This window comes from Anser cygnoides, chromosome 3 (assembly GCF_040182565.1).
Source record: "Anser cygnoides isolate HZ-2024a breed goose chromosome 3, Taihu_goose_T2T_genome, whole genome shotgun sequence".
In the NCBI taxonomy this organism is placed as follows: domain Eukaryota; kingdom Metazoa; phylum Chordata; class Aves; order Anseriformes; family Anatidae; genus Anser; species Anser cygnoides.
In genome coordinates, this window is record NC_089875.1 from 120,609,427 (window position 1) to 120,622,698 (window position 13,272).

Genomic DNA, 13,272 nt, shown 5'->3' on the forward strand with positions numbered 1-13,272 from the left:
AGTGCGAGTTGCGTTACTGTAATTCATCGCAGGAGACAGCGGCAGCGTAACGAAAATGTCCACAGGCACAAACCGCAGAGAGCCATGAGAAGTTACTGCTCCGGAGCCCTGGCAAGACTTGATGAGGAAGGACACCCAAGCTGAGGACGGGTCTTCGGGCTCTGAGGATGTCTCCCAGATTTTGAACAAGTTTGCAGAAAGCAGCAACGATTGCATAAAGGATGTGTGCATGTGAAGTTTCTCTTTGGCAGTCAGAACTTGAGTAAGGCTGAAAGGGAGATTTTTTTCAGATTTTAAAGTAAATTCATTTGAAGCAGAAAACTGGAGGGAAGCTTGCAAAATGGCATGCTTGCATTTCGTACTGCTCATGCACACTCAAAACGTGCTGTCACCTTTCTCTAACAAATGAAAAGATGGATATAATCCTTTCCCCAAATGACTTACTGTTTCATTTTACATACAGCAGAGAGACCAGCGGCCGCTAATACCGGAGGAGAAGATGCAGGAGGAAAGCAGAGCCTGGATTTGGGTCACACCTGCTATCCACAGCAGTATGTACATCTGGCCAGTTTCATCCCATTTGTTTAGATCAGATTCCAGGTGACTCAACCCTATGCAAAAAACCCCTCCACTTGCTGCAAAGCCGAGATTATATTTATCTCCATCGCAAAGCACTCGGTTTCAGAAGACGTTGGTGCGGTTTGCTGAGGCCCCAGCTGGAAAATACCACAAGAAGTTCAAAGCCCGGTTTCATCCTGTAATCGGAGCCTCAAGTTCACAAGTGCAAGAACCAACTGTGCAGGCTGCAAGGGGGACGCCCCAGCTCCCGACAAGGCACCGCACGCAGCACGGCTGAACGCAGCACACCGAGGAGTCAATGCATTCTGCTACTACCTGCAAAATCTGTTTGCATTTCAAAGCTTCGGCCACCCTGCTTGGTCTGACCTCCTCCTCCTGCTGTTGTTGTTATTATAATTATTATTATCTACCCTCAAGACAACTTGCTAACCCTCGCATGCACTTAGGATGCTCTGGCACTCGTGTTAAAAACGTGGGCATTAATCCCCATGTCAGTTAAATGCCAAGTTAATATTGGTATTCTCTCTACCTTGACAAGATATTCTTCTGGTCAGTGAGGCGTGAGATGATATACATTGAGTGCAATTCTTCTGGGCAAAAAGTGCCCTTCTGAAATCTTATATCAAAACCTCTCAGAAGAGGGTGTTATTTATCCTGTCACTGTCACAAAGCCTTGTCCCTGTCCTTGATGTTGATGGGAGTACAATTCTGAATATTTCTTTCTGTCCTCGCTGAAATCTGGCCTTTCAAAATACCACGGAGAGAGCCCTTGTTTTGAACTAAAATAGCAGTGACAAGGTTTTCCAACCGTGACCGTTTAAATGAGATTTTGCATCTCTGCATTAGTTTCATTCTTGCTCTTTGTGGGCAGTGGCTGCAGTTGAGCAGTTGGGCCGTCTGATGGGGAGAAATTCTAACATCATTCGAACAATTATTTAGTTATTATTTTAGTGAACTGCCTTCACTAAGCGAGCTGCAGCGAGCCAGTTAATGACGTGGCCGCAGTGTGTTGCTCTGAGAAGCCAGACCTGACCATCGTTAAATCCACGGTCTCTACACTGGGTTGTCGTTCACGATCTTTAATGTGATGGGATCTTTAACATGATTTTTAATAGCCAGAAATCCCCCACAGCAGCAAAGCAAGGCCATGCTGCTTCATAGAGTAAATCTTGTGGTGAGGTGAGGGTTTCGTCTCAATCCTGTCTCCTCACAGTGGGTATGCTCCAAAATAGTAGATAACTTGAGATTTTCAGGTTTGGTTTTTGCACTATTATTACCGTGAATTCTTGTAATGAATACCAAGTTATCAGACACACAACATTAGCTATCACGTCAAACATTGTTACCTACACTCAGATACGCCCGTCTTCATACACATTCATCCCAGCACTCAAAAAGATATAAATCTTTTAATTTTTTTGATAGAGATGGCTTGGTTTGGTCACCAAAGTTGCAGTTTTGCTACTCGTGAGGGTGCAGCAGGTGAACACGAAAAGAGGGTGCAGAGGGAAAGTGACCAGAAGAGACATGTTTAACCCCAAAAGCGGTGTGGAAAGCTGTCTGTGTGCATCATGAAAAATGATTGTGTTCCCCTCAGAAGGTCCCAGGACACTGCTGGGGACTGAGGTGTGATACCGCTCACTGGCAGCCGAGTGGCAGCGCCTTGGGGCACCCCGAGACCCACCCTGCCAGCACCCAAAACCACAATTTGGCCTCCACTGAAGACCTCTTTCCCCGAGGACTACATATCCCAGCATGCAACGCCACCCCGGGCCGCGACGGCGGGGCCGGACTACAACTCCCATCGCGCATCGCGCCACTCCACCCCCCCTTCTCCCGGCCAGCCCGCCGCGCTGCACGCTGGGGGCTGTAGTCCGGCCGGACGTTGGTCAGGCACGGTGCCTCCCTCCCACCGCCTGCCGGTCTCGCCCCGCTCCGCGCTCCTCCCCGCGCCGCCGCCGGCTGTCCCTCCGCAGACGGAAGCCGAGGAGGGGCCGAAGGGGACCGCGGTGGGCGGGGGGGGAGGCCGGAGGGGGCGCGATGGGGGACTCCAAAGTGAAGGTGGCGGTGCGCGTCCGCCCCATGAACCGACGAGGTGAGCCCTTCCTTCCCCTCCTCAGCGCCGGGCGGGGGGGTGTCCGTGTGTCCCGGGTGTCCGTGTGTCCCGGGTGTCCGTGGGGGTGTCCGTGTGTCCCGGTGTATCGGGTGTCCGTGTGTCCCGGGTGTCCGTGTGTCCCGGTGTATCGGGTGTCCGTGTGTCCCGGGTGTCCCAATGTCCGTGTGTCCCGGTGTCCCAATGTCCGTGTGTCCCAATGTCCCGGGTGTCCGTGTGTCCCGGGTGTCCGTGTGTCCCGGTGTACCGGGTGTCCGTGTGTCCCGGTGTCCCAATGTCCGTGTGTCCCGGTGTCCGGGTGTCCCAATGTCCCGGTGTCCGTGTGTCCCGGTGTCCGTGTGTCCCGGGTGTCCCGGTGTCCGTGTGTCCCGGTGTCCGTGTGTCCCGGTGTCCGTGTGTCCCGGTGTCCGTGTGTCCCGGGTGTCCCAATGTCTGTGTGTCCGTGTGTCCCAGTGTCCCTATGTCCGTCACGGGGTCCAGCTGCGGCTGTCCCCTCAGTAGGGTCGTGCAGCTGGGGGAACCTTCCCCCCTCACACCTCTCTGCCACCTCCCTCCTCAAAACCAACTTATTTCTCCTCGTTCCGCCCCGTTTTAGGGCTTTTTGTGGTCTCCCGGGTGCACGCCTCCCGCACCTGTTTCACAGCCGGGCCCTGCCCTCCCCCAAAGATCTTGTCCTTCTCTCTGATTTGGGGGAAAATTCCTCCTTTTCTGTATTTTCCCTGCGCTAGCCCTCTGCCGTGTCACTTCTTCCCCTCGCCGGGATGGAGTTGACCGGCTGACAGAGGCACCACAAGGGAAAAACAAACGTGGAAGAGGAAGTGTGAATTGAGAAGGTTTTGCTGTTTTTTTTTTTTTTTTTTTTATTTTCCCCTCTCAACAAAACTTGCCTGAGGGTTTTGTTAATCACACCGCGGTCCGGGCATCTGCTTAAATGTTTATGACTCGTCTTAATTAGGAAAACTTGCTCGAGATTACGAGGAAGTAAGCATGAAAAGGGAACTGCAGCCGGGGAGTGGGGAGGTGAAGAAGGCAGCGGTCCAAGGAACGTATAAGGTTTTGTTTTCCCACATTCTCACAGAAGTGTGCCAAGGCCTCCTTCTGGGGAAAGGGGATCGAGGGAAGGCAGGTTAATAGCTGGAGCAGAAAGGGAAGGAAATATAAAGCCCTTTATCTCCTATCTGATCGGAAACAGAATAACTCTTTAACTCCTTCCAGTGAACAATAATAATAAGAAAAAGTTAAAGTCACTGAATAAAGTATTTCCCTACCTTTTAAAATAAAAGCAGGGGAATGTCAAACTATATTCGCAAGAGCTGTCAAGAACCTTGTGCAAAGTAAAGGAGATGGTGTTGATATCCCTATGGTCTGGTGGATTAGGTCAGCTGAGGATAGTTTGACCAGAATCTGTGTTTTTAAAATATTTTTTTTTAAAGTTGTGGCAACGATGCTCAAAACGGAGGAAGGACACGTCCTCCTTGTGAGGAATTGATGGGCGAAGGGAGAGGGACAGGGGGGATGAGATGTTGGGAGCTGGCATCGAATGGGTTGCCCAGGGAGGTGGTGGCGTCACCGTCCCTGGGGGTGTTCAAGGAGAGGCTGGACGTGGTGCTTGGGGACATGGTTTAGTGGTGACATTGGGGGTAGGGAGATGGTTGGGCCAGATGATCTTGGAGGGCTTTTCCAACCCTAATGATTCTGTGACCTGGAAGGTGGTGCCCCGTTTTGGGGATAGTCACGGTCTTTCCTCTTGCTCACGTCCCTTTCCTGTCATAGATCATTTCCTTGCTTGTGACCCAGACCTCTTCTGTGTTGTGCTCTTCACTGCCCAGATTATGGGATCGTACAGCAATTCAGGGCGGAAGGGACCCCTGGAGGTCTCTAGTCCCATCCCCTGCTCAGAGCAGATCGAGCTTGATGAGGCTGCGCAGCTTCTGTCAAGTTGTGGATCTCCAAGGGTGACTAACGCGCCTTTCCCTCCCGGCATATGTTTTGCATATGTTCAGCCCCGACTTTGGGCACGTGTAGTGGTCTTCCAGCTATTTCCAGCTAGAGACTGAGATCTGCAGAGAATGTACGTGGAGGTGCTGGAGGACGAAGTGGTGAGAATAAAGGGGAAGAAAGGGGTGGAAGGGCTGTAGGTTTAAAGATGTACATATTTGGGAGAATAAGGGAATGTATTGTTATCAGAGCCACCTTATTCTCTCTAAACTTAAAATGTAATGGGCTGAGGAGACAAGCTGGAACCTTGTTATGAGGTGGCTCATCGGGGAGCGATGGATATCCAAGTATCACCCTTGCTGTTCACAAGAGAGAAAGGGGACTCGAATCCCATATCCTGCACATAGCTCGGCTGTCAGGGCATTACCTCTCCCCTGTAAGAACAGCTCTGCACCTGTTAAGCATCCCGTTATTTTGTGAGTGATAGCTAAAGCCATGCAAGTCTAGACTCAAAAATCAAATTATTTTTCCTCCCCAAAACAAACTGTCCTGGAATAATTTATTTACTTTTTTACTCAGGTTATTTGCTGTGATCCAGATGCTATAGGCAGTTTTAAACAACTGATACTTGTGTACAGCATTTCTGATGTTCGTAGAAGTTGTAGAAACAGACAGCGAGAAGAAGCCTATTTGTTTTCTCACCGCCACGATGTTAAATTTAAGAATTTGTGTAACTGATTTTCTTACGAGTCATCTAGCTGTAAGACTTCTGTGGCTTTGCTTTTTTAATCAGCCGTGAGGCAAGAGGCGGCTTTCTTGGAAACTCTTTAATCTGCACTTTGTTCTTAATAACGTTTGTATGAAGTTCTGGGGCTTTGGACCTGAAGCAAGTATTTGTTTTCTTCAGGGTCACGAGTAATGTTCTTTCCCTCCCTCTGAACCGAAAGGGCTTAAAACTGCAAACCTGTCAGATGGCTCCAACTGTAGGAGCTGAAGCTCTGAAATATATTCTCAGCGTTTACTTGTGGTGGTGGTGGTTGTCTGTAGCGTTTGAATTATGAATTTCTTAAGGCGAGGGTTTATTAGGTTAATAAAAGCGGTATGTTTAACGATTACTAATTTATACAGCTCATAAAAGTGTAATAGGTTCTGCATGCGTGTTGGAGGGATTTCTACGTCAAATAGTTGGTTAAAGGACTTGCATTTCAAGGTGATCTTATTGAGGGTCCTGCTTCTGTTTCATGCAAAGTGGCAATCCCTTAAGTAAGCTTACAGTACTAATTTTTAGCAGTGAGGGGAAGCATTCATAATTGTACTTGAATTATTTTTTTATTTAGGCTTTCTTTTTTTACATCTTGCTTCAAATTAGACCCCAATCCTACAGGCTGTGTATGGAAGCCATGATTTATAAAACAACGTCTGGGTCTTTTCACCTGCAGTGTCACACTTCCGAAGTTGTAAGCCCTTGTAGGCAGTAATCAGGACTTCTTTTTTTGTACTTTGTGAGCAGAGATCTCGATTAACATGCAGTTATAAAGGAAATAGTTCAGCTTGTTTTATTTAAGAAGACTCTTAAAGTCGTTTTTTCCTTGGTTTTATTGCAGTACGTCATTCGCTAAAATATTTCCTAGTGCACCACTTGTTGAGATGGGTTTTTCATACCACTCGGTGACTTCAGGTGTTGTATTTTAGAGTTGCAGCGGGTTTCCCTTTATCAATGTTGTCAGTGCTTCACTTCACTTAGCAGATATTCATTACGTTTCAGGTAAACGCTGCGTAGAGCTCAAGCCATACCACGAGGCAAAGCCAAAGACAGCTTGAGGCTTTTTATTTAAGATCTGTCTTACTGAATATTTTGGTTTCGGGTGACGTTGGCATACACGCATCCCATAAGCAGGTTCAAATCCTTGCGTTTGTGTGTCTGTGAATCAACCGAGCGTAGCGTGGGCATCCGCTCTTCCTGCAGGTTTGTGGCACCGTGGCACGGGGTCGATGGCTTCCAGGGGAAATCTCTGGGTTGCCTGTAAATAGACGTTGGCGTCTATCACGTTGAAGCGTGTTCATCTGGACTAGTTTCTGGGTTCAGATGCTGCTCGTTGACGATCAACCACTGCCTGCAGTGCTTGCGAGGAAGGAATTTGCTGCCCTGTCTGTAAGCTGAGGGCGGTGTTAGGTGCTGGTTTGCTGTCCTCCTGCTCCCTGGAGGAGGTTGCATTCCCAGTCCACTGAAATGGAGACAGGGGCGGTTCTTCTGTGTTTGTTTGTTTTTTTCCCCAGCAAAGATTACAACAGAAACGTTTTATCTATAAATCGGGGTTTGTGCAAGCGGTCTTATAGGGTTAATTATGGTATTAGAGTAAACGAAACGGCACCTGTTGTGTTCTGATGGCAGCGTACAAAACACCAGGCTGTCCTGCCCTATAAACCTTGTGATAAACGAGCACCTCGACTTTTTAGTGCTTCCTGTTGGTTGTTGATAACCTATGAAATAGTGTTTGCGGTGTGAGCCGGATTAACCTGGAGGAAGGGTGACAAATGGGCAAAGCACGCAGAGTCGGTGTTTCACCTTGCATTCCTCAGCCAGGCAGTCGTATTTTAAGGACTCCGCAGGTGTTACGAGTTTATTCCCCACCGCCAGAGAAACTGGTGAGACTACCACGCACTCAAACGTGGATGCCGCAGAAGGCAAGCAATTCCTGTGCTAATTACATCTTTAGAGCTAGCCGTAAGTGCAGTACGAGGTTACCTTTCTGCTCTGGTTTCACGTTTTACCTTCACGAAGCCAACAAAAGATCAGATGCGCTCACTGCGAATAGTTCTGCCCTGGCTTTTAGTGGCAGAGGAAACGTTCTTGCATTTCGTTCCTGGTGACTTTGAAGCTGAAACAAGAAAGCCACCAAGAAGACAACAGAAAGCCACCACCCCGATGAAGTCGCCTGGTCCTGGGAGCTGAGCAGCGCACGCAGCACTGACCATGAGGCAGGTTAATGTCCAGGTACACGGAGCGCCATCACTGAAGCTGTTTGGCAAGCTCTCTTCTTGCAGAAAACGAAACAGCGGAAGGTCAAATAAACAAAAAAGCAATATTTACCCTTTGGGTGAAGTAGCCTTAACAAGCGAAGGGCTCCTGCGTGAGCTGACGCACGCCTCATCATGGAGATAATACCGTGTGCCCCGCCAGATGCGCTCATGCATATTTGATGACCTCTAATTGCTGCAAACTGAAAATTTCATGATCGATATTTGTGCAGTGAATGTATAGCAGAGAAGCTTGAAAGGTGCCTCCTTAGACTTCACGTAGGCTTAAGGGACGAGTCAAATCAGTGTAGTATTTTTGTCCTGAATGTGTAAATTAGTGTGGCTTATAATTAATGTCCTAAGAGTGCTATTAGGCTAACTATTTCTTTTTTTCCATTTAAGCTCTTAGCGCTGTCATTTATTTATAAGTTGTTTTTGCTCTCTGTTGTATAGCCAGTTGGTTTTCCCTTTTATTTGTGTTGGCGTCTGCATAGTGAAGGGCAAAGAGAAAAATCACTCTTAAGGCAACAAACACTGGCAGGGAGACGTGGGGACCTGTTGTGTTTGAACTGGCTTCCAGCTTTCTGAAAAAAACAGCAACAAAAGCAAACAACAGCCTCGTGGGTTGTTTTTTTTAGTTGACTTTCACTTAGCGTGCGATAAATATTTTTAAATGAGTATTTAAACATTTTTCAGTGTTCTTGCTGTTTGCTTTTTCGGACCGAGGAAGGCAGAGGAAACTAATTTCTTATTCAGTGCCACTTGCAGGCACGACATTCCGGTTCTAACCTTCAAGGGAATGTTAAGCTTGTGAAAATCTGCTGGCAATTTACAAAACACAATTTCTGTCGTCTCGGTCTTTACAGGAGATTATTCTGAGCTGTTGTATTTGGGGCCAGTTTTGACTTACGAGCTTAGTATGTGCACTTTAAGCCTTTCATGTTTTATTTTTTTTACCCCAGTTAATTTCTCTGAAGCCCCAAGAGCAGCCGTGCTGGCTCCCAGTGACTGCCGACCCCGATGTCCTGTCTCCGAGGGGACCTTTCTGCAGATGCCCTGCACCCAGTAGTAGGACCAGGAAGAATCTGGTGCAGGTTTTATTCGACCTGGCTCATAGCACCAGGTTCACATCTTTGTTTCAGTAGGATTTGGGATCAAATAGTATTCAAAAGGGCTGAAAAAATGGTCAGCCATCAGAAATAAGAGTTTCTTAAATTGAAATCTGGTGGAAAAAAAGTTGTATGGAAATGAAGGCTTTTGATGGCTTGGCAAGTGCTTTCCCTTAGTTTATCTTATAGAATGTGGCAACAAGTCAAGTATGTAAAGAGGAAGGTATAGAAGGCCAAATAAGTCGCAACAGACATTTCGGCTACTCCGGCTGTTGGACTAGAAGCCGTTATGCCGCTGTCCCAACCACCAATTTAATAAATTGCAGACAAACTTACTTACTGTATCATCTTTCCTTTTAAGATCATCTCAAACCTCCCGGTGAAGGCTGTCGCCGAGGGTCATTTTGTCTGGTAACCTTTAAGGGGATGACTTTTTTAGCGTAGTGGCTGTAAAGCCCTTGGGATCAGCACGTGGAAAACACCATGGAAAAAAAAAACGTTAAAAACTGTTCTGGAAAATCTGCTGTGCTGAGTTTACAAGTACCAGAGGCGTGACAGCTATTACGGAGGGAATGGAAACTCCTACCTGTCTTTGGGAGCATACCAGCGTGTCTCTAGCCTGCTGAATCCACCGTGGTGTGCAGTGGTAGGCTGCCCCAGGGTTTGCTTTTCCTGCTTGCTCTCGTTTTCTGACTTTTCTCTACCCTGTCTGAGCCGTGCTGAATTTCTTAGGTTAGTGAAAAAGGCCAAAGTGTATGGGTGGTGTGATTTATTTAATTTTTTTTGCAATGCCCGTAAGGCTTATCAAAGACATAATGATTTAGGATTTGCACGTGAGTATGGTTTCACCTAAGATCTGCGTTGCTTGAATCCCCGTTTTTATTGTCTGAGGAAACTTTTTGTAAGGAGTAGAGAAATCAAGAGAAACGGTAAGGAGAGTGGCCTCCTTCAAGGCCCAGCTTCCACTTTGACAAGTAAAATAAAAAGTCAACTCTGTGAGTAGCTTGGATGCACATGGCTTGACAACGAGTTTTGTGCTCAGCCCAGCTTCGCTGAGCAACTTCTACAGCTCTGAAACGTAAACGTGGAAAAATGATCGAGATGTTACCCGTTTATTATGGATGTCACAATTCCCTTACGCTGCAGCAATGGAAGAAGCTTTCGTTCCCCTCAATACGCATCTCTTGAGATGCCGAGAGTTTGCGTTCTGATTTTTTGGAAGGCAATTAGCTGATGAGTTTCTTGATTTGATGAAGCAAATGAGCAGTTGATTGTGTTTGCTTGGGAATTAATGAGTGAAGGTAGAAGGAGGTTAGGAATAATAATAGGTGAGATTTTTAAGTCTTGGTGGTTTAATGATGAAAACACAGAGCCACGATGATTTGTGATAACACTCTGAAGTTTGACTGTGTGAGCCACTTCTGTCATCGTTGCGCTCCTCGAAGCCGTGCTGTCTGGAAGAGAAAACCAACAAAAAACTTATCTATGTCTGCGTGGAAAGAAACAATAATCCCCAGCCCTGACAAACGACGACTCCTCCTCGCTGCAAGATGAACTAACTAGGGGTTTTGCTTATCCTCTTGCTTTGATGCAGCCTGATTGTGCTTGTTGTTCAGGGGCAGCAAGAGCACTGCTTGCTTGGGAGATGCTGAAACTAGTAAAAGTAAGGGCGGAGTACGTGTGATCGTATGAAAAAGAGGAGGAAGATAGTTTCTCTATAAGACTAACCTGCTTTAATGACATTGAAGACTTAATGAGGTGGAAATGATGATGATAGGATTTGCAGTACTAGCTAATGTAAGATTCATCTCTGAGCCTACCGGGATCATTAAAGAAATCAGAAATCAAAGAATATGCTTTGTGATGGAGACAGAATTTGTAAAAAAGTGTACGATGAGCTATGGAAACAAGTTTTAAACTACTTTTTCAGCAAAAAGAAGAGCTGCCCTGTGAAACTTTTGCCCAGGTAACTGGAATACGTGTCCGGAAGGGGATCTGATAGCTAACCCAGCTTGGAGGCTGAATAAAACCCTCTCTTAGGATTTATTCCCCGGGACACCGTGAGCTGGTGTAGCAGTTCAGGCTCAGCCAGGAGAAGGGCTTGCTCTTCTGCCTCCTCAATCCCCCTGTACACTCTTGTTTGCACTGCCTTTGGCGCTCTTCAGACCTCTCACTGGGCTGATGTAACCTTCTGTAGTGCCCGAACACATCCCTTTTTTACCGTTGGGTGGTTTTCTGCCAAGGGAGCAACTTAATGACTTGCAGAGGAGTCCGGCGAGCACGGCAGTGGTGGCAGGTAAGCCGCAGGCACACGTAGCCAGGAGGACTGTTCCCTGCCTGGCAATAGCTGGCTGTTAGTTCAGCTCACCTCATTTGTGCCCTGCGTGTACGATCCCCAGATAAGGGATTTTAACATTATCTTGCTGATGGCAGCAGGCAAGGTGTGCTTTACACGATGAACTGGCTTTGAATCGTCCCTCTTTTCCTGTGAGGGCGTCACTCTGAGGACCTCCTGTATCCTGTCTGTGTGCTCTCCTAGAGGTATTTCACAAAGAGATGTACAAGACCTCGAGTTTCGTGGGCAGTCGCGGATACAAGACCTGCCATCAGCATTCTCTCTCAGGAGGTAGATTAAAAAAAACGTGACAGCGACCACAGTGCTTACGCCCAGAGCGAGCCTTCTGCTTTGCATAAGGGAAGTAGCATATAAAAACCTTGGTCCGTGGTTGAGGAAAAGCAGGTCACTGCAACGCAGAACGTTAATCACTAACCAGCCAGGCCAAGATAAAGTGGCATGTCAGATCTGGGACGTACGAAGAGTATAATTTGAGCTAAGCAAGCATGTGTTGCGTATTAATGTTAGGTAAATTGGCTTTCAGGGTGTGGAGAGAAATTAAAATAAACAGCAGCTTCTGAAACTTGTCTGTCTCTTCCTTCCACAAAAGCGGAGTTTAATAATAGAGGAGAAGTTTGTTCAGAAAGAATTCCAGTTTCAGTTTCATGTGGCTGCTTGCTCTGACCTGGTAATCTTTGGCTTTCTTTGCTGTCTTTCAAATAGTGAAAAATGTATCACATCTCTTACAAAAAGTCAAGGAAAGAAACTTCCTCTTGTATTATTTAACAGTAGAAAGACGCCTGTGAGGTGCCCTGCAATAAATTAAACCTGTGGTCTTTGCCTGAGAGATTTGCAGTGTGAGTTTATAAGGTGCTGCGAGGTAAAAGAGCAGGCAGAGGTGACAAGGAAGGAAGGAGCAGAGATGAAGGAAGGTGAGGATTATAATTAACGTGATTAGACGGGAGCGTATTTCGGTGATTCAGGTGAGGTGCTGAATCCTTTACGGAGGTGGTTGTGCGTTGCCTCTTGCCATCACAGCGCTCGAGAGCACACGGGGCGTCCCATTTGTGTCTCCTGTTTGTAGGCACCAGCGTCTGGGTGCGCTTTCCAGGCTCAGCATCGGTGTAAGAAGACAGGACTGCACCGGTGTCTGTAGGCAGGGACTTGGGTTGCAAGTGGCAGTTTGCTTTTTTATATTTAACTCCCTCTGTCGTTGGGTGGATACCCTGCACGGTTGTCGGCGTTATCTGAAGCTTTTATTTTGTTTTCCCCGCCTCTTCCGCTAAAGAGTGGGATTTATTCTAAATATTCCTATTACTCATAGGTCATATCCCATTGCTTAGCATCGTTTGGAAGAGTTGGCCTTTCCAGCTTCCTTGGAGCCCGTGGGGTGGGCTAAGCCCCTTTCTGCACACTCAGACCAAAATTATTTTTGATGGGACTTGAATTTCCCTGAGCAGGTGCCCCGGGCCGGACAGCTGGCACGGGGTGCTGCGGTATCACACAAGTGGCCGGGAAAACGTGCTGCAGATGGTCGGGGCAGCTTTCCTTCCAAGAATTGAGTTGTCTCGGAGGGAAATGAGGAGAGTTGTCCAAGTGGTCCCGTGCCTAACGGTTCTGTCCCCAGCAGAAATTTCATACCGCCTCGTATCCGCAGATCGTCCTTCAGCAAAACCTAAAACGCTCCTTCTTGGCGTGAAAAGAGCGCGTGCTTTAAAGCTGGACAGAATCCATCCCAGCAGAATATCTCTACGAGAGGAATTTGGCAGTAGTCCTGTTGCTATTCTCCAGCTGATGGGTGGCTGTCAGGCTGCGTGAATAAATTTGGTGTCTGGAGGAAGTAATGGTGGATATAATCCGGGAGCTTTGAGAGCGGCACTTGACACTTTTCTCATTTCTTTATAGAGCTTGATCTGCATACAAAATGTGTGGTGGATGTGGATGCAAACAAGGTTATTCTTCACCCCGTAAACACCAACCTTTCAAAAGGAGATGCCAGGTAAGATGTTTTGAATGAGGAAGGTCAGGTTTCATAAATTAAATATGAGGCTAACAACTGGGAAACGTAGGCCTTGATAGAGGGCTTTCATATTCCTTCTGCTATGTAGTTACCAGCATCTATAAGGTAAAGCTGACTGTGCCGTGCTGGGAAGATGCTTTGAAAAGCAAATACTGCCTTT

General features: G+C 47.2%; 1 protein-coding gene across 9 annotated transcripts in view; it reads left to right on the forward strand.

Moving 5' to 3' along the window:
• The first annotated feature begins 2,488 nt into the window (after positions 1 to 2,488).
• The window catches only part of KIF13B (kinesin family member 13B), a 124,955-nt gene continuing 114,171 nt past the window's right edge, over positions 2,489 to 13,272 (forward strand). For 5 of the 9 annotated variants that reach the window (XM_048079319.2, XM_048079318.2, XM_048079320.2 and 2 more), the window contains exon 1: positions 12,998 to 13,091. Coding sequence is in view for 4 of the 9 variants with exons in the window: in XM_048079314.2 (XP_047935271.2) it covers positions 2,620 to 2,674; positions 12,998 to 13,091 (149 nt within the window). In the remaining 5 variants the exon portion in view is untranslated. Of the gene's footprint in view, positions 2,675 to 12,997; positions 13,092 to 13,272 lie in introns of those variants that run through there. The other 4 variants (XM_048079314.2, XM_048079316.2, XM_048079315.2 and 1 more) reach the window with 1 other exon arrangement.